Genomic DNA, 22,740 nt, shown 5'->3' with positions numbered 1-22,740 from the left:
ATAAAGTGTGTGGACTTAGGTCACCATCGATGGCGGCGCTATCCTTGTGGTTTCCATTGGCAGTGGTGCTATCTTTGTAGTTTTCTCCATTGGCGACCATGTCAGTGGTGGCCTCACCTCCCACGACACCTATTTTCGTGGCCTCACCCTTCGGGGCCTCGCCAATGTCAGCCTCGCCCATTAGGGCCTCGCCAATGTCAGCCTCACCCATCGGGGCCTTGCCTTCCTCGGCCTTGCCCATCAGGGCCTCACATATCAAACTTATCTTGGTTGTCGCAATAGTATTTTCGTTGTATAATTTCATTATACCATTAACTCCTTGGTCGACAAAGATTATGTTGGCACAAGCATAGCTTCCCTTTCTAGCTTTGTAGATCGACACATTGTAACATTCACGCGCCTCTCGCTGGTTTCCTCCTACACAGACGATACCTTCAGTTGTGGGGAACTTGATGGTGAGGTTCCGAATGGACATTATAGCATGCAAATTGATGAGCATGGGACATCCTAGGATGATGTTGTATGCCGATTTGCAATCAACAACCACGAACGTCACTACACAAGTGGCTCTCTGAGGGGGATCACCTAGAGTCACTGAGAGCTCGATGGATCCAATAGGTGCCAAGCCCTCGCCATTGAACCCATGGATCGTGGTTGAGCATGACGCGAGGTCATGAATGGACAGTTTCATTTTATCCAGTTATGACTTTTACAGGATATTGATGGAACTGCCATTGTCAACTAAAACTCTTCGCACCTTTAGGTTAGCGATCTGAGCTTTGATGACCATGGGGTCATTGTGCGTGTAGTGAATGTGTCTCGAGTCTTTGCTTGTGAAGGCGATGTCTTGGTATTCCATGCGTGAGACCTTGCTTGGTCGCTCTTTGTTCGTCTGTCTGATGCCTTAGCTCGTGTGCATACCTCTCTCGACACTTGTTAATGTCCCCCGCAATATGTAGTCCTCCAAAAATCATGGCAATGGTAGTTATTGCTTCTGGAACTTTGCCGACGTAGACTGGTGACCACGATCAGTTCATGACGACTGCTCCCTTTGTCTCCCGTCGTTTCAGCCATAGTTCTAGTTCTTACCTTCACGACGATCAACGAAACAAGCTATGTGTCCCTTTTTGACCAAGAATTATATGTCGTCCATAAGTTGACGAACTTTGTTAATGTCATGACCATGGTCCTTGTGGCGGTGAAAATACTTGGTCTGGTCGCGTTTGCTCGGGTCCTTATTTATCGGAATAAGATTTTTGTATGGCTCATGTTTCTCATTTGCCATGAAGATATTTTCACGTGCTCGGGCCAAGGCAGTGTAGTTTGTGAAGCGTGGCTCGTACACAGGCTGCCACCTATCCTGCTTGGCCCTCTTGTAGTACTTCCATTGCTAGAGCGACACTTGGTGACTTCTCACTGTTTTCCCATTGCCATTGTTCTTGCTACCTTTTCGGTCGCCGCCACTCTTTCGACCATGGTTTCAAGTCTTTGTCGGGTTCACATTCTTTACCGCCTCATCTAGCTTGATGAACTTATCTACACGGTCCAAGAACTGGCTGCCTTCTTAGTCAAATTGTTCCACAGAGGGCTCTAGACTTTGATGCTTGACATGATTGCCATTAGCCGCTCCTCATTGACAATCGTCTTGGCACAGGAGACTTCCTTCTTGAACCTCATGATATAGTCCTTCAAAGTCTCCTTCTCACCTTACTTAAGGTTGGTGAGGTGGATAGATTCGTGAGGATGGACGCATGCAGCATAGAACTGCTAGTAGAAGTCCTGAGTGAGTTATTCCTAAGAGACAATGGATCTGCGATGATAGTTCCAAAACCATTGCTTTGCGGCTCCGACCAGCGTGGCTAGGAAAAACCTTGCATCGTGCATTGTCTGACTCCTTGTGAATTTCCATCTGAATCTCAAAGTTGTTGATGTGCTCCAAGGGATCTCATTTGCCGTCGTAGGTTGCCATGAGCAACATCCTAAAGTTGTCTGGTAATTGTGCATCGAAAATGGCGGGAGAAAAAGGGGCTCACCTTTCTTGGATTCAAAGCGGGATCGCCATTCTTGGTCCCTCCCATCTCCTTAATTGCCCTTCTTAGTTCCTCGATTTGGGCAAGAACCGGATCGTTGGCGACTGGGACCTCTCGACCATTGGCAATCGGGACCCCTTCAGCGTTGGTGATTGGGGTCGCCTATGGTGGTCTCCTTGCTCTTCCCTTTGAGCGTTCAGATGATTACGCATGTCGCCTTGGTTCTTCATGTTCTGACCATGGGCACCATTTCAACAGTCGTTCAGGTGATCATGCAGGTCAGGTTCATTCCTAGGCCTTACTCTTTCTTTAAGACACATAAAAATGCTACTAGTGTGGCGCTAATGGCATCTTCTTCTCGATTATGTGGCCGGCTATTAATTGATTGAATAACCAAGCCTTCGCCATGGTCTCGAGCTTGAGGTGGTTGTTGTCCTCCCTGGTTTGGAGGCTGAAGGGATCGTTGCACCCAAGACCGAGATCTCTTGGGATTTGCAGTGCTCCTAGAGTGACGAGCGGTTGATTGCGCCACCTCTTCTCCGTCCAAGGCATGGGGTTTCCTTGAAGTAGCTTGATGACGCTTCATTGCCATGCATACTTCCATCTCAAAGGCGAGGCTCGCCTCTCTCTAGGGTAGCTCCATGTCCTGTTAGTCGGAAACCATTTTAGCTATAGCGACAGCGTACATGGCGCACAACCGTGCCATCTCTTCTCTAAGGGTGGCGACATCCTCCCGTACCACCTCGGACTTTTTGGGGAAGTGGTCGCCATTGCCTTCATCTAGTTTTTCATGAGGGTCCTCTTCAATGTTCCTCAGAGGAGGATGAGGATTTGGTGGGGCCGCAGGGCCATTCTCTTTGGCTGGACCACGCGCAGGTCAAATGACCAATGATGGGGTGGGCTTCCTTGGGTGGTAGGTGAAGAGATCTCACTCCAAGACTCAGACTCTCAATGAAAGAACCAAAATGTTGACTCGTTTTTTTGTCAACTTTCACAAAGTAATAAATGAAGAGTTGTTTTGTGTGTAATATCTCAGAGCGGACCTTAATGATGAACAATGATCCAAGAAAAGATAAATAAATATTGTAATAAATGAATGAGACAAAGATTTATAGTGGTTTGACCCAAAGAAGATGACCTATACGTCCACTATAGTATTTAAGAACTTTGAACCCTTAAGAACAAGCTGAGTTTGATCTTACTCTTGGGGCAGTTACAGTAATGAAGAGTAAGAGCTCTCTCCGAAAATGAATAGTTACTGACTTGTTCCTCTTTGAAAATGAACAGTTAATGACTTGTTCCTCTTTGAAATTGAACAGTTACTGACTTGTTCTTCCCCCTTGTTAAATTTCAATTTTTACTATTTATAGTCGTGGAGATGGGAAGGGCTGATGGTGACCCCTTGTTTCCTGATCAAGCTAAATTTTTGTACAATTGGCTGGAGATAGGTTTGTATCTCACCAAAAATGGCAATCCGATGTGTCTTGTTCATTTAATGGTTGAAGGCGCACTCTGATGCAGAAGAAGGCTCGGGTGGCAAGCACCCTTGGCGATCGGCGGCCGACGAAGGCGTTGGGGACCAGCTATGGCTAATGACGATTTTAGCTAATCCTTGTGATGTGTGTTGGTCCAACTTGTGTGTCTAGCTAGGGTGATTGGCTAGGGAACTTTTCTTCTTATGATTGGTGTTGGCGTGACCATCTGGGGATCATTTGGCTTTATGTGATGGGAGAAGTAGGCTGGCTCTCGAGAGTCCTTGTAACACCCCAATTTGCTAATAAGGTTTAAGACCTTGATTAGCATGGCTGGAGGGCAATAAGTGAATTAACATGTTAATATATGAATTTAAATGAATATGTGATTAGAATGCATGTTTAGGTGGAATAAATATGCATGTGGGCCCCGTTTGTATGTTAGGGGTAAAATGGTAATTTTAGCCCGCTGAGGGCATAAATGTGATAATTGTATTATATGATTAGTACCACGTGTGGGTGGTGATATTATTGTGATGCACGTGCCGAGACGGTCCTAGGGAGCTAATTAGTTTAAAAGTCACAACGGGATTAAATACTCGGCTCGGGAGGAGCCTAGGGGTATTTTGGGAATTTTATAAATTGAGTTTGAGAATTAATGAGTTATGGTTAATGGTAATTGAGTAACTTGGGTGACCATTGGTAACTATTGATAGTAACAATTTTAGGTGAGGAAAATGGTAGATTTGTAAGGAATGTGAAATGTCTAGGATGTCCTTGAGGTTTAGTTAGAAGGGGAATTAGATGGAAAGGAAAAATGGTCTTTCGGCAGGGATTTAGATAACTTCAGCTGAGGGAAAGATCATTCACGTTTTTTTTCACTTAGGCAATTAAGCTTTTGCTGAAAGTAAAGGAGAAATAAGGGCAAAAAGGAAGAAAGGAAGGGAGTTGGGAATTTTGAGACTTGGGAGAAGGATCAAGGTGGTTTGAGGCAATTGAAGCCAATCAGAAATCAAGATTGGTCAGAGGTAAGTTTCATCTCTGAAATCTCTGTGTTTTTGCAAGTTCTTATAGAATTTAGGTTGGAAATTGAAAGATGGTTTGTGGCTGGTTTGTCTGAGAATTCATTTTGAGAAACCAGAGGGTCTAGCTTGAAGCTGGAATCAAGGAAGCTTAAGGTTGAATTCTCCACTTGAGGTAAGGATTCTATGCAATTTTGAGGTTTGTTTCTGTTGTGGTTTAATAAATTTGAAGCATGGTTTAAGTTTTATAAGCTTTGGTTTAAGTTTATGGTTTAAACTTCTGATATTTGAAACCAGAGTGTGATTTATGGGAGTGATTATGTGCTTATGGTTGTTGTTGGTGTTTATAGGTTGTTAGATGGTTTATTTGAGGTTTTGGATTGATTTTGAGGTTTAGGTATGCATTGGGGTTGAATTGGGAGTGTTTTGGCTCGGGGAAAATGCAGGGGAAAACCCAGATTTCTGGGTTCGTGAAGGGGCGCTGCGGCCCTGTTCTTTTGTGTCGTGGTGCTAGGCTACAGCAAGGGGCGGATCATTCTGGGCGCCGCGACCCTTATTGGTGGGCGCCGTGGCGCTAGGCCATTTTGGGCAGGGGAAATTTCCACTTTAGGGTTTTTGCCCAGGGGGTTCGGGGGATGTTTTCACTACTTTGTTTTGGGAAATTTGAGGTCCTAGGAGTATGGGGTTGGTCCCGGGAAATGGTTTTGGGTTGGTTAGTATGAAAGAGTGTTTTTATCTGTGTTGTGACTAGGTTTCCGAAGAAGCTCGGGATAGAGAACCGTGCTAGTGATTTCATTGCATAGAAAGCGTGGGATACAGGTAAGAAAACTGTAGTACCCGTAGAGCAGGGCATGGGCCCATAATGTTGTTGCAGGGCACAACCCTAGATTGTATTACATGTTAGGGTGTAGCCTTTAATGAGTTATTATATGCTTGAATGTTGTTTGAGTTATTCTATATGTGATTATAGTAGAATGAGCGGCAAGGAACCGAGAACGGCAAAGGGCCGAGAATGGCGAAGGGCGAGAACGACAGTGGGGCCGAGAACAACACTTAGCACATGAAGTGCTTAATGTTAGGGTGAGACCCCAATGGATACATGGGATATCCTTACGGTGAGAACCGAGACCCTAGGCTTAACTACAAGAAATCATGTTTTTAGCTACAAAAGATTTAGCTTCTAAATATTTTTGGTAGCAGTTAATTACCATTTGCTACTAAATTTTGGTAGCAAAATGATTTAGTAGTAAATTCTAATCATACAATACCAGATATTACTGCTACCAAATATTTTGGTAGCATATTTATATTTTCAGCTACCAATGTTCTTTTGTAGCTAATATTATTGGCACCAATGAATAAATTTGCTACTAAATTTTGGTAGCAAAATGATTTAGTAGAAAATTATAATTAAATGATACTAAATACGTCTACTACCAAAATATTTGGTAGCATATTTATATTGTCAGCTACCAATATTTTTTGGTAGCTAAAATTAAATATTAGCACCAAATATAAAATTGATGCATTTTATATGATTTTATCTTTGTTTTTTTCCCATTTAGTGATCAATTCTTTGGTAGTAGAAATAAATTTATTGCCACTAAATTATATCATATTTTGGCACTAGCAAATAAAATATTTCTAGTAGTAGTATTTTTGCTACAAAAGTATTGGTAGAGAAAGTACACAATAAAAATTATAATGTAAAAAATATATAAGAATACCAAACATAAAGTAATTAAATTTAGATTTGTGTTATGGACTCTCAACAAATTAATAATATTTTAATTCGTAAAATAATTTTATTTTTAAAAAAATAAGATCAAGGTAAAAAAAACTAACTAAATGTATATGGACAAAATCAAAAGATAAAATTAAAAATATCATAAGTACAATAACAAACTCGAAGGAAAATAAAAGTAAGAAACTACATAAGCCATGTATAGGGATGCATATAACTTTCCTAAAACAAAGATATTGCATTGAACCTATAGCAAGCCAAAGTTAAAAAACGCAAAATGGAAAATCCAATGGGAAAAAGCCTCTTGGGGGAAAAAAGAGCATAGTGACTATAAACTATTCAAAATTAATAAAAATCTAGAACCGCAAAACTCTTTGGATACAACTTTTGAAAATGAAAATTGGAGAAGGAACTATAGTATTGCTCATTGGAATTAGTCAACCAATTCTATGAATTTGTCAGCCCACTCTACTCGAATTTGATCAATATTTTGTTTTGTGTAATCTTTCATCTTCTCTTTGCACTGTAATAAATAAATGTAAGTAATAATGAATATTAGTCAATTGTATAATATAATAACAAAATATTCTATTTCAATAGTATTTATATACATCTTACATAAGTAGTTAACCAATTGATAGGTCTAGAATTCATGCAAAAGTCACGCATATATGTCATTACATAATATCCACACTCAATATTCGATGGTTGTTGAGGACACTGCACAAATTCATAAAATGTAAATGACAAGATTAAAAGATATTGATAATTTAAATTTTCAATAAAATATTATATTGTAATATTTTAAAGTAACTATCAAATGTAATATATAATGTGATATTATTTTATAACTTACCTTTATAGATTTCCATGTAATCTCTTTTGGTTGCCTATTTTTGGAGGTATTGTAGTAATCAAAAGCCCTAATAAACAAATAAAATATTTAATAATAAATTTAAAGTAAAAATTAAATAAGACTAATCCATATCACCATTTAACTTACAATGCCATCAGAATTTTAATTTCGTTTCATGGGGGTAGTCTAATTGGATCAAGCCAATAACATGTATCACGCAATGGATCAATTATTACAAGCATCCAATGATATCTGCTGACCATAAAATACGATATTGTATATAAATTAAGATATTGATAATGTAATTAGTTAAATAAATAAATAAATAAATCTTACCCAATATGAATAGGAAGCAACCAAAATTGTTTTGTTTCTGTGTCTTCCAAGTGATTTGCCATTGATATTGCATTTTGTGTTTGACACGAATCCAAAGCCAAAGTTGGATGAAAGAAACGAAAATATTGTGCTCGAGTTGCTTTTTCCAACTTTTGATGTAAGATCCTAAATATTACAATTGAATTTGTAACACAAATAATGTTATTTTGTGCACGAGAATTATGTGAAAGGTATTTCTTTTTTACCTGATCCAAAATGTTATACAAGGAGCTCCAATCTCTGTCATGGTGCCAAGGTGAATCACATCTTAGGTGAAATAAATAAGTATTGATCATTATCCAAAATTTCATGGTCCATGGCAATACGAAATGTGTGTGAAGGTTCATAAAGTCGAACAGCTAGTAATACAGCTTTTACACTCTTTGGAGAATCCTTGGGCATCTCAAATTGAATTGGAGATTTTTGCACTTCTTTTAAACTTGTGGAGGATGTACTGAGAGTTTGTGAAGAAGAAGGTTGATATTTTCCTTTACATGGCTCCAGTTGCGGTGAAAGACTATATTGTTTATTCTGAAACAAAATATAAAACTAATAATTGATTAGAAAAAAACATCATAAATTATATGTAATATTGGATTTAAAATTTAAAATTTAAAATTTAATGAAACCATTGATGGAGGAGGTGTGATTTGTGACTCTAATGCTCTTTGTTCTAATTATCGACTTTGTTGTGATTCGTAGAACTTCTCCATATTCTCTTGAACAATTCTTGCAATGTTGTTATTTTGCTCATTTTTAAGATCTTCAACGATTTTCTCTAATTTCTTCAAACGTTTATCTTCAATCTCTTCACGTTTGGATGATAACTGGGTTGACATCTTCTTTCTGGGTATAGGACCAAAACCTCGTAACCAACCATATTTTTCTTCGCCTAAAACTTGCCTGTATATAACAGCCTCATCCACTACTAGTAACAATCCATCTTCAAATTGAATGAGTTTCTCTATTCGTAACTCTACCATTTCGTTCTACAATAACAACAAAATAATAGTGTAATCGTTTTACAAAATTTAGAAGGTAAAAATTCATAATTTTTAAAAGTCAAACATACATATTTGTCCTCGGCTATTCTGTGGGTCCACTCATTCTTAATTGTACAATGAGTTTTTCGAAACATTTCAATCTCGCCAAACTTCATTGTTTCTTGTTGTACTTTGTCATCCATTATTTGTTTTGATTTCTGTAATGCATTTAAATAATTAAAACATTAAATATAATAAAATTACAATGATATTATGCCAAATATATGTTTACCTCCTCATGTAAATACTAAATATATGACTTTGTTCCACCAGAATGCATAAAAGAAATACTTGATCTATTTTTTGACCCTGCAATTGACTTTTTCTACAAAATACTTTTCATGTGAGTTTTAAGAATTAAAAATTATGAAATGTGTACAAATAATTCAAGAAATTTAGGATACTTTCCATTCTTCGTTAGAGAAACATTTATTGCACATCCATTGCCAATCTTCATCTCTTAGCACCAACTTCACAGGCCGATTTTCTAATGGATTCTTACCTTCTTTGATGATATTCTTGTACTCTCTGTGACAATTATTACGATAATCTTTATAGCGCTCTGAACAATAGTGATTGCAAATAGTTTCAAGATATGGATCTTTTTTAAAATCCATCTCGAATACATCCTGCAAAAAGAATTTCAAAAAATAAATTGTCATGCAAAAAATATTATAAAATAAGTATGGTAACATAAACATACCATGATACAAGCATATACGACTTTCTTATCTTCTTGAGGAACTTTAGCCCATCCACTATACTGAATTGGAGCATGATGGCGTGCATTTACACCAACAATGTTCGCAAATGCAGTGGCATGCGTCCCATGAACTCGAAGTTCACCTTTTTTTTATAGGAAATCTTTAACTTACTTGCATCATCCTTTAATAAGCGTCTGACACCATCCCCACGAGTAGGGCCACGAGTTCTCTTCCTTGATTCTGTCAAATAATTTTTATATTACATATAATCATAACTATTTTCATAAATTTTTAATGTATATATTATCATAAGTTGTACATAAACCATTTATACCTTCTAAGGACTTGTGTGTTTCATCATTTAATGGTGTAATTGAATCATCATTGGAAGAACATGGTAAATGAGGAGGGGACTGTGTAGATGATGAAGAGTTAATATGCATCCTCTTACGGCCAAACACCCTTCTAGTAGTTATTGGTGGATCGAGAGACTTCTCATTTGCCATGATTAAAAATATAAAAATATAAATTTTTTATTAGCATATAATAAATTTGCATATTCAAAACTTTACAAAAAATAAAAATAATAACACACTTTATACTTAATCAGTTTCATCACTCAAAGTTATATCTTCAGAATCATCGAGTAAAGCTTCTTCATCGGTATCGTCACTGTTTATATCACTTTGAACTTGATCATTATGATTGATTTGAAGTTCATTGAACAATTGATGATTATCACATTCTATATCTTCAATATCATCCCGAATAAGATTAGTATCATTTGTCATTGAATCAAAATTCATGCCAATGTCATTCGAAGATTCTTCTTGATATGCTTCAGAACTGTTGATAGTTGGATCTTCATCATCAACTTGACCATCCATTGGCTTTGATGGTATATCCCAGATGTGACGATGATTTACTTTTTGTACAACTTTCCAATCTTTATTGTCTTTAATTTTTTTAATGTCATCCAAATAAAAAACCAAACTTACTTGATTGGCAAGAACAAATGGTTCATCTTCAAACCATTCTGAGTTGATGTTGATACTAGTAAAGTTATACTCAGAGTACATTCTATCAGTTCCATTGGTATTGTACCAAGAACATTTGAACAATATAACTTTGTTCAAATAGAGGTAATGTACTTCCCAAATTTCATTGATGACACCATTTTACATATATTTCCATCATATTCTGCTTCAACGTGAACACCATAGTTTTGAGTTAAAAGTCTTTCATCTCGACTTTTTGTATGGTATCGAACTCCATTAACCATACAACCAGCATATGTACAAGCCAAAAAACTTGGTTGCATTGCAATTGCATACAAATCTTCCTGTGCTTTACTAGATATTGTTTCATTCATTTTTTTTATCTGTGATGTCAGATAAAATTATAAATGTAAGATCAAGACAAATAAAAAATTTAGAATATCAAACATTGATATTTAAACTTACTTTATTTTCAAACCATGTTGAAAATTCATTTTTTTGCACTTGATTGATATCCAGAATTCCTTGAGATTGTAAGAATAATCTATGTTCTCTGTATTCACAATAAGTACTATGAAAGATTATTTTTATGCTAAAACCTAAATGTTGTTAGAATTTAAAAAATAAAATTATAAACTTACGTTAAATATGGTTCCAACTCAGGACAATTATTCAAAATGTACCATTGAACTTGGGTTCGTTGATCTTGAGTTAGTGTGATAGATGATTGTCTTCCAAATGGTCTTGTAGGCATGTTGAATATTGACTGTGTCGATTGTTTTCTAATTCCAAGGTAATCAGGATTGCGCTCAGGACGATTAAAGCGTGTTTCCATTCCATGAAGATACATTGAACAAAAGTTTAGTGCCTCTGTAATAATGTATCCTTCAGCAATAGAACCTTCAGGTCGAGCTTTGTTTTTCACATATTTTTTTAAATGATCTAATTCCCTGAAATTAATTATGTTTTCAATATATAGTAATAAAGAATTGTATTCAATGATTATTTATTTTTTTAAACTTAAGTTATAGATTTTGTTACCTTTCGATTGAATACATCCATCGCATTTGTACTGGACCACCTAACTTAGCTTCTAATGGCAAGTGAACCAATAGATGAATCATCACATCAAAGAAGGCAGGAGGAAAGATACTTTCTAATTTACACAGCGTGAGTACAACACCCTTTTCCAATTCGTCTAATCCTTTCACATATAATGTCCTCGCACATAGCTTTTTGAAGAATAATGACAGCTCGGCAATAGCATCCATTACTTTCTTTTTCAAATATGACCTTAAACCAATAGGTAACAACCTCTGTAATAAACATGACAATCATGACTTTTCAACCCAAATAATTTTCCATCTTTCATGTTAACATTCTGAGAAATATTTGCAGCATATCCATCAGGAAATTTTACAGACTTTATGAAAGTACAAAATTCTTGTTGTTCCTTCGCTGATAATGTATAGCATGCTACTGGTTTGAACCATTTGTTCCCCTTCTTTTTCACGTGTAGCTGCTTACGAATATTTAAATCTTGTAAATCAAGTCTTGCCTTTTCAGTCTCTTTAGACTTCCCATCAATGCTAAATATTGTACAAACTACACTATCACATATATTTTTCTCAATATGCATCACATCCAAGTTATGTCTTAGTTTTAATTTAGGCCAATATTCTAACTCCCAAAAAATACTTTTTCGCCTCCAGTTTTTGTTATTTTCATAACATGCATCCTTCATTTGTTGCTTATCGTCCTTAATGATCTTATCATTTTTACCTACCCTACATTTCCATACACCTTTTAATTTATCTAAGATTTCATCTCCTGTTAAAATTCTTGGAGGTGAACGTCGTTCGATTGTACCATCATACTCCATATCATTGCGCCATTGGTGGTTCGGACACAAATATCGGCGATGACCCATGAAACATGTTTTTCCTCTTATTCAAAATGAAGATGTGTCATCTTCACAAACAGGACAAGCTTTATAACCTTGAGTGCTATACCCAGATACAATACCATATGCTGGAAAATCATGGATCGTCCACAATATTGCTGCACGCATTGTAAAAAATTCTTTATCAATAATATCAAAAGTACGTACACCATTTTCCCATAGTTCTTTCAGCTCATCGATCAGAGGTTGTAAATAGACATCTATGTCTTTCCCTGGAGCACGACGTCCCGGAATCAATAATGCCAGCCATCATTAAGAATTCTCGTTTCATGCATCTCCATGGCGACATGTTATATGGCATTTGTAACACTGGCCACATACTGTACAAGTTTGATAAATCACCGAATGGATTGAACCCATCTGTTGCAAATCCAAGCCTTACATTTCTAGATTCTTTTGCAAAATCTGGATATTGTCTATCAAAATCCTTCCAAACCTCTGCATCTGCCGGGTGTCTAAGTACACCTTTTGTATCAACACGTTCTTCCTTATGCCACCTCATATTAGATGATGTATGGCGTGACATAAAAAGTCTCTGTAGTCGTGGAGTTATAGGAAAATATTGCATCTTTTTGTGTGGGATCTTCTTGCCTTTAGTTCCTTGGAATTTGTATCGTTCATGACCACATATAGGACATCTTTCAACATTTTTATTCTCTTTCCAAAATAAAGCACAATCATACTCACATACATGAATAGTTTCGTACCCTAAACTAAGATCACGCAACATTTTCTTAGCGTCATAATAAGATCGTGGAATTTTATTGTCTTTGGGAAATGCTTTCGAAAGTAAGTCGAGCAACAAATCAAATGATTTGTTACTCCAACCACACATTACTTTAATGTGCATTACATTAACAATAAATGTTAAGATTGAGAACGTTGTACATCCAAAGTATAACTCCTTTTCTGCTTCTACAAATAAGTCAGGCAATGTATTCCTTTCATCATTGTGCTCATTTGAATCTCCAAGGTTCACAAAATCACTCTTCCTATGATATTGACTAGCTAAATCTTCTAATGCTAGTATCATATCGTCATTGTCTTCATCATCATCACTGTCATATGGTATGTCTTCTTCACTGTTTGATTCTACTTCTTCTTGATCTTCATTTACTTCTGTGATATCTTCCCTGTGAAACTCCCACATAACATATTTGGTATAAAATCCTTTTACGAATATATGACGCTCAATTGTCTCTAAGTCATGATAATAGTTCATACATGAAACACATGGACATCGAATCTTATTTTCACCATTTAAATGCAAAGTTGATAACTTAATAAAACTCTTAAGTCCATCAAAATACTCCAGTGATACTCTATTCTTTTGGAAAATCCAAATTTTATCCATCATTTCTCTATTATCTTTCGAACAAGCAGACGATGGATTATACTACATTGAGAAAAATAAAATACTTAATTAGCCTTTGAATTGTAGTTATAGGGTATGATAGAGTTATGGTACAAAAAACATGTATTCGATGCACGTATAGGGTAGGATATTAGTATAAGTGTTTCTTATCCTACTCGATTACATGCATATTTTTTTTTTATAAATGTGTTTAATTTAAGTGCCAAATAGACACATACGTGTAAGTCTTTAATTGGTACATGCCATTATTTTTTTATGTTTTATTTAAAAAATTCATTCAAATATTAAAAAATTATTTAAAATCTAATAAAAAAATTAAAAATCATTTAACAAAAATTTTAAAATTTTATTTTTTAAGGAATAAATACTAAATTTATTATTCATGAAACAAATTTAATTACAAAAGTAAAATAAAAATAAAAAAACCAAAAATCTTTAGAAAATCCTACTATAAAATCAAATTTAAAATAATTAAATATATAGAATTATAAGGTTCAATGATACTAAAACCAAAATAATAAGCTTATAAATAGTGTTAGAGTATCACTTAGTGCATGCAAAAATGCGACCAAATAAATCTCTAAAGAACTTAAGTTTTGCAAGTTCTTATTTCTCAATACAATTAACTCATGCACTAGGACTAATTAATAACCTAAATCCCGTACATATCATGTGTTTGATTTTTTTTATGCTTTATTGGTTTATTTGTAATTGACAAAAAAATCAATCGACAAGTATTGAATCTATCTCAATCCCAAAATGAGTGACTACTATCTCAGTCTATGGATGCGTGAGCAGTTTCAACGAAAAAAATCTTGAATACTTAAACTAATAAAAAAATATTGGGTAATTTCGCTGCCAATTTTTTTTTTACAAAAACTAGAAGATTTCTTAAATTCCAACTTTAATTAAAAAAAATGATAAAAAATAAAGGAAAAATTAATAGAATGTCTCACAATAGTAAAGTTGAGAAAGTTTGTACACAATATAAAATACTTTTTTAGAAAAATTAATGATAAAGAAGCTCATTCCACAATCGAAAAAACGTACTACCATATAATTAACTTTGAAATTTTACGAATTCAAACGGGGTATTTCTATCAATGGAATATAAAGTGTGTTATGTTATCTGGGCAAATAAATAATTTTATTAAATTAATATTAAATCAATAAGTGTGGCTATTTTCCTTTCTCTAAGTATTTTATTTTTCTTTTTAATTTTATTTCTAAATTAAAATGAGTAAAAGATAAAATCATTACAACCAATATTTTAAAATTATAATACATTTTTTTAAGCAATATTTTAAAATTTAAATAGTTTCAGTATTTTTGGGGTTTTTGTTTGTTCCGTGTACTTAATCCCTCTCTCTCTCACCCTTTCTCATGACTTCAACCAATAAACCTAATCCGAGAGCCCCATTTTGTTTTCTTCTTCATATTTCCCCTATACACTCACAAAGCCCTAGTTTCATCTCACTCTAATCTCTCTATCTCTCAGTTGAAATCAAACCCCAGACCCCATTATTCTTCCCCTCTCTCTCTCGTATTCCTGTCTCCCTCTCACTCCAGCTCTCTTTGTGTCTCTGATTCAAAGTTTTATTCTTCTAATCCCTCTCTCTCTCACCCTTTCGCCCAGCTACCATAGCCAATAAAGCTGAAAAGAAAAGCCCCATTTCATTTTCTTCTTCATATTCCCCTATACACTCTCAAATCCATAGCTCCCTCTCACTCAATTGAAATTAAACCCAGACCCCATTATTCTTCCCCTCTCTCTCGTATTCCTGTCTCCCTCTCACTCTAGCTCTCTCCGTCTCTCTCATTCGAAGTTGAGGGTCCATGACCGATTTGATAATGGTGAGATGAATAGGGTTTTTTTGGGTTGTCGGATTTGATGAAGGCTGCGGCGGAGGTGCTTGGTAATGGCGGGTTAGGGTCAGCCTATAAGGTCGCCATGGTCATTTGGGCTGTCTGTGGCGTTCGACGTCGAGATGAGGCGGTTCGGTGGAGAGAGGAGAAACTGTTAGTCTCTGAGTACATTCCTAAAGGCAGCTTTTATGCACGGTAAGAGAAATCTCCACATACACACACAAACACAAGATCATAATCTTTTACAGTCATTAATTTATTAATATACTTGTTCTAAACTAATCCAAGGAATCGCCAGGGGATCCTCTATACAGTGTTCTCAAACTACGATGGGGAAATCTGAAGTCCAGCAATGTCCTCTTGAACCACAACCATGAACCAGTGCTCAGTATGCTTTTCACCCTCTGATGAGCCTCATCAACGCAGCTGCATGATGAGCCCCAGCGATCTTCACACAAGTAAAGCTTGGTTTTTTTTTTTTCTTGTTCTGTTCTTAGGTAGGCTTGAATTTGGTTTTAATTTTTTTTCTGATCTATTCTAGTCATAGAGAATTAATTGATTGTTGGTGAGATGGAGCCTATAATGGCATTAAGAATTAATTGATCTTGGCGAATCCAAAATGAATAGTCAGGATTTGAGTGGTAGTTTCCAAGAGAGATAATTGGTAGAGTTTAGTTTGAGTGGAGTTTGGGCAGCAATGTTGATGCTGATTAGTGTTTTGTTGGGTTCAGTTGTATTGAGAATGGTTGGACTGGTATTAGTGGTGGTGGTCATGAGAGAAAAAAAAAATTGGATCGATTTAAGGCTGTGATACCATAATAGATATATGCAGAACCACTCTATATTTTATTAATAATGATCATATTTATATATAATGTTGAGAATAACATATAACTCGTATACATTACTGATAAAGCATAAAAGCTAAAACTAAATCCTAAAGTTTAGGATATATTACTTTGAATGATAACCAAATTGACCAAATCAAATAAGACTATGATGCTTGTTATTGAGTAATTGATTTCAATGGATATTGTTTTAGTAAAAAAAATATAGTAGGGAGTTCAAACCTGATATTGATATTTGGTACTAGTTCCTTCTATATTTGTTGTAATTGAAGCACCAAAAACTCTCCTTCTATCTCTATATCTCAGTTGAAGCACCTGACATAGAGAGAAATAAATAAATTTTAAATAAACAAGCATATCATATAAGATAAGTGAACTAGTTACTTGTTCTTTGTATTTTTTTTTTCTTTGATTATAGATTTCCATCAAAGAGTGTTTGATTTGAAATATGGTTCAGAGAATAAAATCCTGTTTGTCACTACCTTCTCCTTACACCCAGTTGAAGCACCTAAAGAAAAAAAATTTAATTAAACAATATAACCAATATAGCCATGATATTTAATCAGTATATGGCATACATACCTCAACAAAATGTCAATGAACTAGTGAAAAAAATAGAGATACTTACTATATATATTAATTTTCTTAGATAGTATCTTGAAAAACTAAAATTTAAATTTCAAACTAGTTATTTGTAATTTTTTTAATTAATACTTTTATTTCCTATATTTGTGGCTGATTATACGTATATAGAGATATGTATATTTTATGAAATAAAAATTTGAAAATATTAAATAGTTTTTTTATAATTAATTTTTATTATATTTCCTACTTTACACGGTTAGGAAAAATTAAAACTAAATTTACATTTTATAATTAATGGTTGTTGTTTCCTAAATATGTGGTTATAGTTAAGTAAAATATTTTTTAATAATTAAAAAACTGAATATGCATATATATAATAGGTTAGTTTTTTAAATTATGTTAAAGATATTTGTATTACTGACCCATACATAGGAATCAATTTTGCTGAGTCATATATTTGAATTTGGCTGTAATCACTCTAACCCACCAAAGCAAAACTTGATCGAAACATAAACAAAAATCATGCACTCAAGCCTTATCCCAACATTATTCACATACAATTCAAACCAACAAACATGTACACAACACAGAAACATCCTTGATTTCCTTAGTGTATACATATTATATACACACATATATATATATATATATGTTTATATATTGGTTAAAGGTGGGAACTTGGTAAGTAAAGTGATCGAATGTTTGGGGTCCCATATGTTTGATTGTTAAAACTCTAACCTTCTTGGCGCCTTAGTTTCAAAGCACTCAAATTTTTCTTTCTTATTTTTCTTCTTTCTTTGGGTCCGCACTCTCTCTCTCTCTTTCTTTAGGCTTTAGCCCACTCTCTCTCTCTCTTGATCATCTTCTTACTGAGCTCTCTTTCTTTGTTTGTGGAGAGAGTCACTCTCCCTATGGTTTCTCTCTCAAAAAGAATATATTCTTTGCTTTATAGTTTTTAGTAGGTGGGTTTGATTTTTTTATCTCTAAAGCTCCACAAAAGATGCAAAAGTTCCCCTCCAACTCTAGGCCATTAAACTCAAATTCCCATTTGATTTAAAGCTCTATCTTTTTTTTCTCTATCTCTCACTCAGTAATCTTGAAGCTTGAGAAGAAGAACAAAGTATTCTTCTTCTTTATGCTTCTTACTTAGTCTTTTTGTGCTCTTTTTTTTGGTTCTCTGGTGTGTATGTGTATGCATAATTGATGTTTTTTTTTCAAGTGCAAAACCAAGAGAAACTTATTGAGAAAAACTGCCTTAAGAGATGACTTTTCAAGAATTTCAAACTTCAAACACTTTTCTTTGTGATTCAGGTGACATTCTTGGAAAATAGATTAACTTAATTGACATTTTCTTTGTGTAAATGTGTGTCTATATATATATATATATATGCATAATCCATGTTTGTTTTCAAATGATGCAAAAGTTCCCCTCCAACTTCAGGCCACTAAACTCAAATTCCCATTTGATTTAAAGCTCTATCTTTTTTTTCTCTATCTCTCACTCAAAAATCTTGAAGCTTGAGAAGAAGAACAAAGTATTCTTCTTCTTTATGCTTCTTACTTAGTCTTTTTGTGCTCTTTTTTTGGTTCTCTGGTGTGTATGTGTATGCATAATTGATGTTGTTTTTTCAAGTGCAAAACCAAGAGAAACTTATTGAGAAAAACTACCTTAAGAGATGACTTTTCAAGAATTTCAAACTTCAAGCACTTTTCTTTGTGATTCAGGTGACATTCTTGGACAATAGATTAACTTAATTGACATTTTCTTTGTGTAAATGTGTGTCTATATATATATGCATAATCCATGTTTGTTTTTAAGGAAAAAATCAAGAGCCACTTACTGAGAAGAACTGCTTTAAAAGAGGTTTTGAGTTTTTTTTTTCTCTTCGTGTGTCAAAATTCAGTTCTTTTGTGGGAAATTGGATGGCAATTCTATTAGTTTCTTAAAACTTTAATTTGATATTTCTTCATCTGTTTTCTACTTCTTCTTTCTATCTATGTAATGGAAGAAGTGAGTGAGTATTTGGTAGCTTGGCTTTTAAGAAAGCTGATTTTGGGTGTTCTGTTATGGTTTATGTGTACTTTGTTGAAACTTGGTCAGACAAGAATAAAGTGACTGCACTGAGTCCATTTATGTTGGTATTTTTTTAAGTTATGGGGTGTCTTTTAGGTCCAATTTTTCTTCATATGAACTTGAGTAGTTGGATAGAAAATAGGCTATATGTGTTCTGTTTTTATACGATTGGGATAATAATTTTTAGCCAATTAGGCTTTATTTTAAATTCTAATTCAAGGATTAGTAGAGAATCTGTTCAATTCTGGTGTATTCCCATTAATGCGTAAACCTGTTTAAGTATAGATAATTAAGCATGGATGACAGCAGATTACCTTAATTAATCTTCAAAGTTTGATGCTTATAGCAGTAGAGGGTCTGGTTAATGGTGTTAAGAAATAACTTGCTATATAAATTAATATATATGGGAATTATCATCTATATATGGATTAGATCTTCATGGATCATTACAATGCTCAACATGTAAATGTGTGTATATGTATGCATAATTGATGTTGTTTTTTCAAGTGCAAAACCAAGAGAAACTAATTGAGAAAAACTGCCTTAAGAGATGAATTTTCAAGAATTTCAAACTTCAAACACTTTTCTTTGTGATTCAGGTGACATTCTTGGACAATATATTAACTTAATTGACATTTTCTTTGTGTAAATGTGTGTCTATATATATATATATATGCATAATTCATGTTTGTTTTCAAGTGAAAAACCAAGAGCCACTTACTGAGAAGAACTGCTTTAAGAGAGGTTTTGAGTTTTTTTTCTCTTTGTGTGTCAAAATGCAGTTCTTTTGTGGGAAATTGGATGGCAATTCTATTAGTTTCTTAAAACTTTAATTTGATATTTCTTCATTTGTTTTCTACTTCTTCTTTCTATCTATGTAATGGAAAAAGTGAGTGAGTATTTGGTAGCTTGGCTTTTAAGAAAGCTTATTTTAGGTGTGAAGTAGGAAGAGAATGATAGACAAGAAGTCCTCTGTTCTTCAATCTGCATCTCACTCTTTCTATATTCTCTTTTATGCATTGGCAGCTTTCCAAATAAAGAAAAAGGTTAAGGAAAATGAGTGTGGTAGTTCTATGGAAGCATCAAACTGTGTCAAACAGGTATGAAAACCACTCACTTTTTATTTTTCTTAGCTCTTCATATCTGTCACCGAGCTCACCACTGCCATACTTGAAGCATTTATGATTGATACAGTCATCCATCATTTTGCTCATTGGCATGTTGGTTTAAAGTATTGTGATTAAGCTCTTTAAAGTTGTATAAAGATTCTAAACAAATTCAATATCTTGTGTACAAATTCTGCACCTTGAAACAAGATTACAAGACCAATTTGAAAATTATAGTTGGATGTAGTCCTCAATTATAACCAAAACAGATCATTCGAACTGACATGCAAATATTTTATAAATGAGTCAAAGCACCAAAAGTAAAAGGAAAGATTTCAGATGTTTTTCTTAGGTTAGTGGTTGCATGTGTATCTTATATTGGGGTTGGATGTGGTATTGGTACAAATGTAACATTTTTTATTTTACCAATTTGTGAGAAGTAATGGATACCTCATAACCATTCCATTCCTTTTTTGTTAGAGTCCAGTAATTATAGCCTCTTCTGTCAATACAAAAGAAGCCATAAAGTTGAGTTTATCATTATTCTCAGATTGTAGATGGTGACAAGGATTGAAACAATAGAATAAACTTACTAAAACTCTAAGAGGGGATGATGTATACCTTATTTGCATTGGACGAATGCTGAAAGGAAATGCTTCATGTAATGGAGTGTTATAGCATCACTAGTAAGAAGATGGTTGAATATAGATAGTAGAGTAAAAGCTTCTTGTCTTCTAAAAATATGTTGGTGCCAATTTTAGTGTGCAGTACATAATTATGAGTTCCATGCTATGCTTCTTTGAAAAGTTATCTAATTCTATGATTAATAATGAAACTGACAATTACCAACACGTGATAAGAAACTAGAAACCAATTTGGCATGAGCTTGTAAAATTGTAAATAAGTAGTGGACACCAAGTTCTTTCCACTGCCTCTTTTTACCTCTAATGGCATGTTTCTTCTCTTATTAATAGAATGTTATTTTGCCATTCTAAATATACTTACTGTCAGTTTTAGGCCATTTCTAGTAACTTTGATATTGTAGACTACTGTCAATATTACTTGGCTCGTTGATATTGTTATTGTTGGATTGAGTTGAAATGGCTAATAGCTTATTGACCTTTCTACTCTAGTTTTGTTTATGCGAGCTGTTCATTGTATGCACAATAATGACTTCACATTATCCTTTATTTTTCTTCATGCACCTTGTTCTGAGAGAATGAAATTCAGTGTCCCCAAGCCTTGAGTGTTTGTTATTTTTCTTTATGCTTTATATTAATTTGATGTTGCAATTCTTTGCAATTGTCCACAAAATTAATATTTTAGAATTCTGAATGCTTGTGATGTATTTTCAGGAATGATTGTTGTTGGAACTAAAAACAGCAATAAAATGAAAACAGCTTTCAAGAGGGAGCATGAAGTGGAATTGCTGCCAACTTCTTTATATATGTAAATATGAACTAAAAGTACAATTTTTGACATGTGTATAGATTTTTGTATTATGTTTTATATTGATTTTGTACTAAATATTTTTTTTAGTTTGTATTTTGTTTATCTATTTTATAAAAATTAATTTTGATATTTTATTAATGTTTTCTTTGTAAATATTATAATAAATAATAGAATTGATAAAATAATTAAATTAAAAAACTAATAAAATTATATATTAAAAAAATTATATAATCTATTATTAATTTTGCTACCAAATTTTAGTAGCAAAAGTATCGATTTTTCAAGTACAAAACAAATAATTTGCTACTAATTTTGTGATTGTTTGCTACCAAATTGTGGTAGTAAAATGATTTTGGTGGATTGAAAATAAAATAAATTTTAATGACACAAAAAGTTGAGAACTACCCAATTTTAGGAGTAGTTAACTAAAATTAGACACTAAATATATTTAGTTGAACTTTACCCATTATTATCATGAGATTTCCCAAATTACCCTTATTTGAGCACATGATTCTAAGTGTTGTTGCAATATGTATTATATGTGTCATATTATAGTTAAATTAGAAATACATTCTAATTGTAATGTGTTTAAGGAGAAAAAAAGCATTTAATTGAAGGGGTATAATGGGTACATCAATTGAAAATTTGGGTATTAAAATAAAAGTTAAAAATAGTGGGTAAAAATTAAAGTGGATTATTTAAAATGGGTACAGGATCTAATTTCCACAATTCTTTAGCTACTAATTTAAATGTAATTGGCTACCAAATTATAGTATCAAAAACCCTCTAGTAGTCCCGTAAAGTAGTGTTTTAGCTACTAGATTTAATATTTTTAGCTACTAAAAAATTAGTAGCAAATAAGAATAATTAGCTATAATATTTTTTGGTAGCAAGAAACCTTTAGCGATGGGGTTTTAGGTACGAACGAGCTACCAAAAAAATTTGGTAGCAAAAATGGTATTAGCTACCAAAAAGACATAGTTTGCTACTAGTTTTTTGGTAGCTAAAACACTTTTTTTTTTTTGTAGTGCTTTGGTAACGCTTCTGGGACGGCATGGCCATATTTGTTTAGTCCGATGGACTATCTGTTTATTTGTGGATTATCTGATATGTTAGTTATATAATATGCATATGTTATGTGCTGTATGAGTTTTCTTGCTGGGCTTCGGCTCACGGGTGCTCTGTGTTGCAGGTAAGGGCAAGGAAAAAGTCAACCAGCCATGAGTA

The 22,740-nt window shown here is 34.0% G+C and overlaps 1 protein-coding gene and 1 long non-coding RNA gene across 2 annotated transcripts; one reads left to right on the top strand and one right to left on the bottom strand.

The window, feature by feature from the left end:
• Window positions 1–12,195: 12,195 nt before the first annotated feature.
• Window positions 12,196–13,564, bottom strand: LOC133792156 (uncharacterized). The gene is made up of 2 exons (XM_062230073.1): window positions 12,529–13,564; window positions 12,196–12,305 (listed from the first exon to the last, which is right to left on the bottom strand). The coding sequence occupies exons 1-2, from the start codon at window positions 13,562–13,564 to the stop codon at window positions 12,196–12,198; spliced, it is 1,146 nt and encodes a 381-aa protein (XP_062086057.1).
• A 1,443-nt stretch (window positions 13,565–15,007) lies between these two features.
• On the top strand, window positions 15,008–21,651 carry LOC133789891 (uncharacterized). The gene is made up of 3 exons (XR_009873768.1): window positions 15,008–15,916; window positions 19,982–20,055; window positions 21,417–21,651. It is a non-coding gene; the product is annotated as an uncharacterized LOC133789891 (long non-coding RNA).
• The last annotated feature ends 1,089 nt before the right edge of the window (window positions 21,652–22,740 follow it).

This window comes from Humulus lupulus, chromosome 7 (genome assembly GCF_963169125.1).
Source record: "Humulus lupulus chromosome 7, drHumLupu1.1, whole genome shotgun sequence".
In the NCBI taxonomy this organism is placed as follows: domain Eukaryota; kingdom Viridiplantae; phylum Streptophyta; class Magnoliopsida; order Rosales; family Cannabaceae; genus Humulus; species Humulus lupulus.
This window is presented reverse-complemented; position numbering and strand designations above follow the sequence as displayed.

Bases quoted from the DNA above. Each gene is read 5' to 3' on its own strand.
- LOC133792156 (XM_062230073.1), bottom strand. From the start codon at position 13,564: ATGATGGATAAAATTTGGATTTTCCAAAAGAATAGAGTATCACTGGAG. The intron at 12,306-12,528 runs GTATGTGGCCAG...CAATGCGTGCAG, and splicing joins TGATTTATCAAACTTGTACA to CAATATTGTGGACGATCCAT.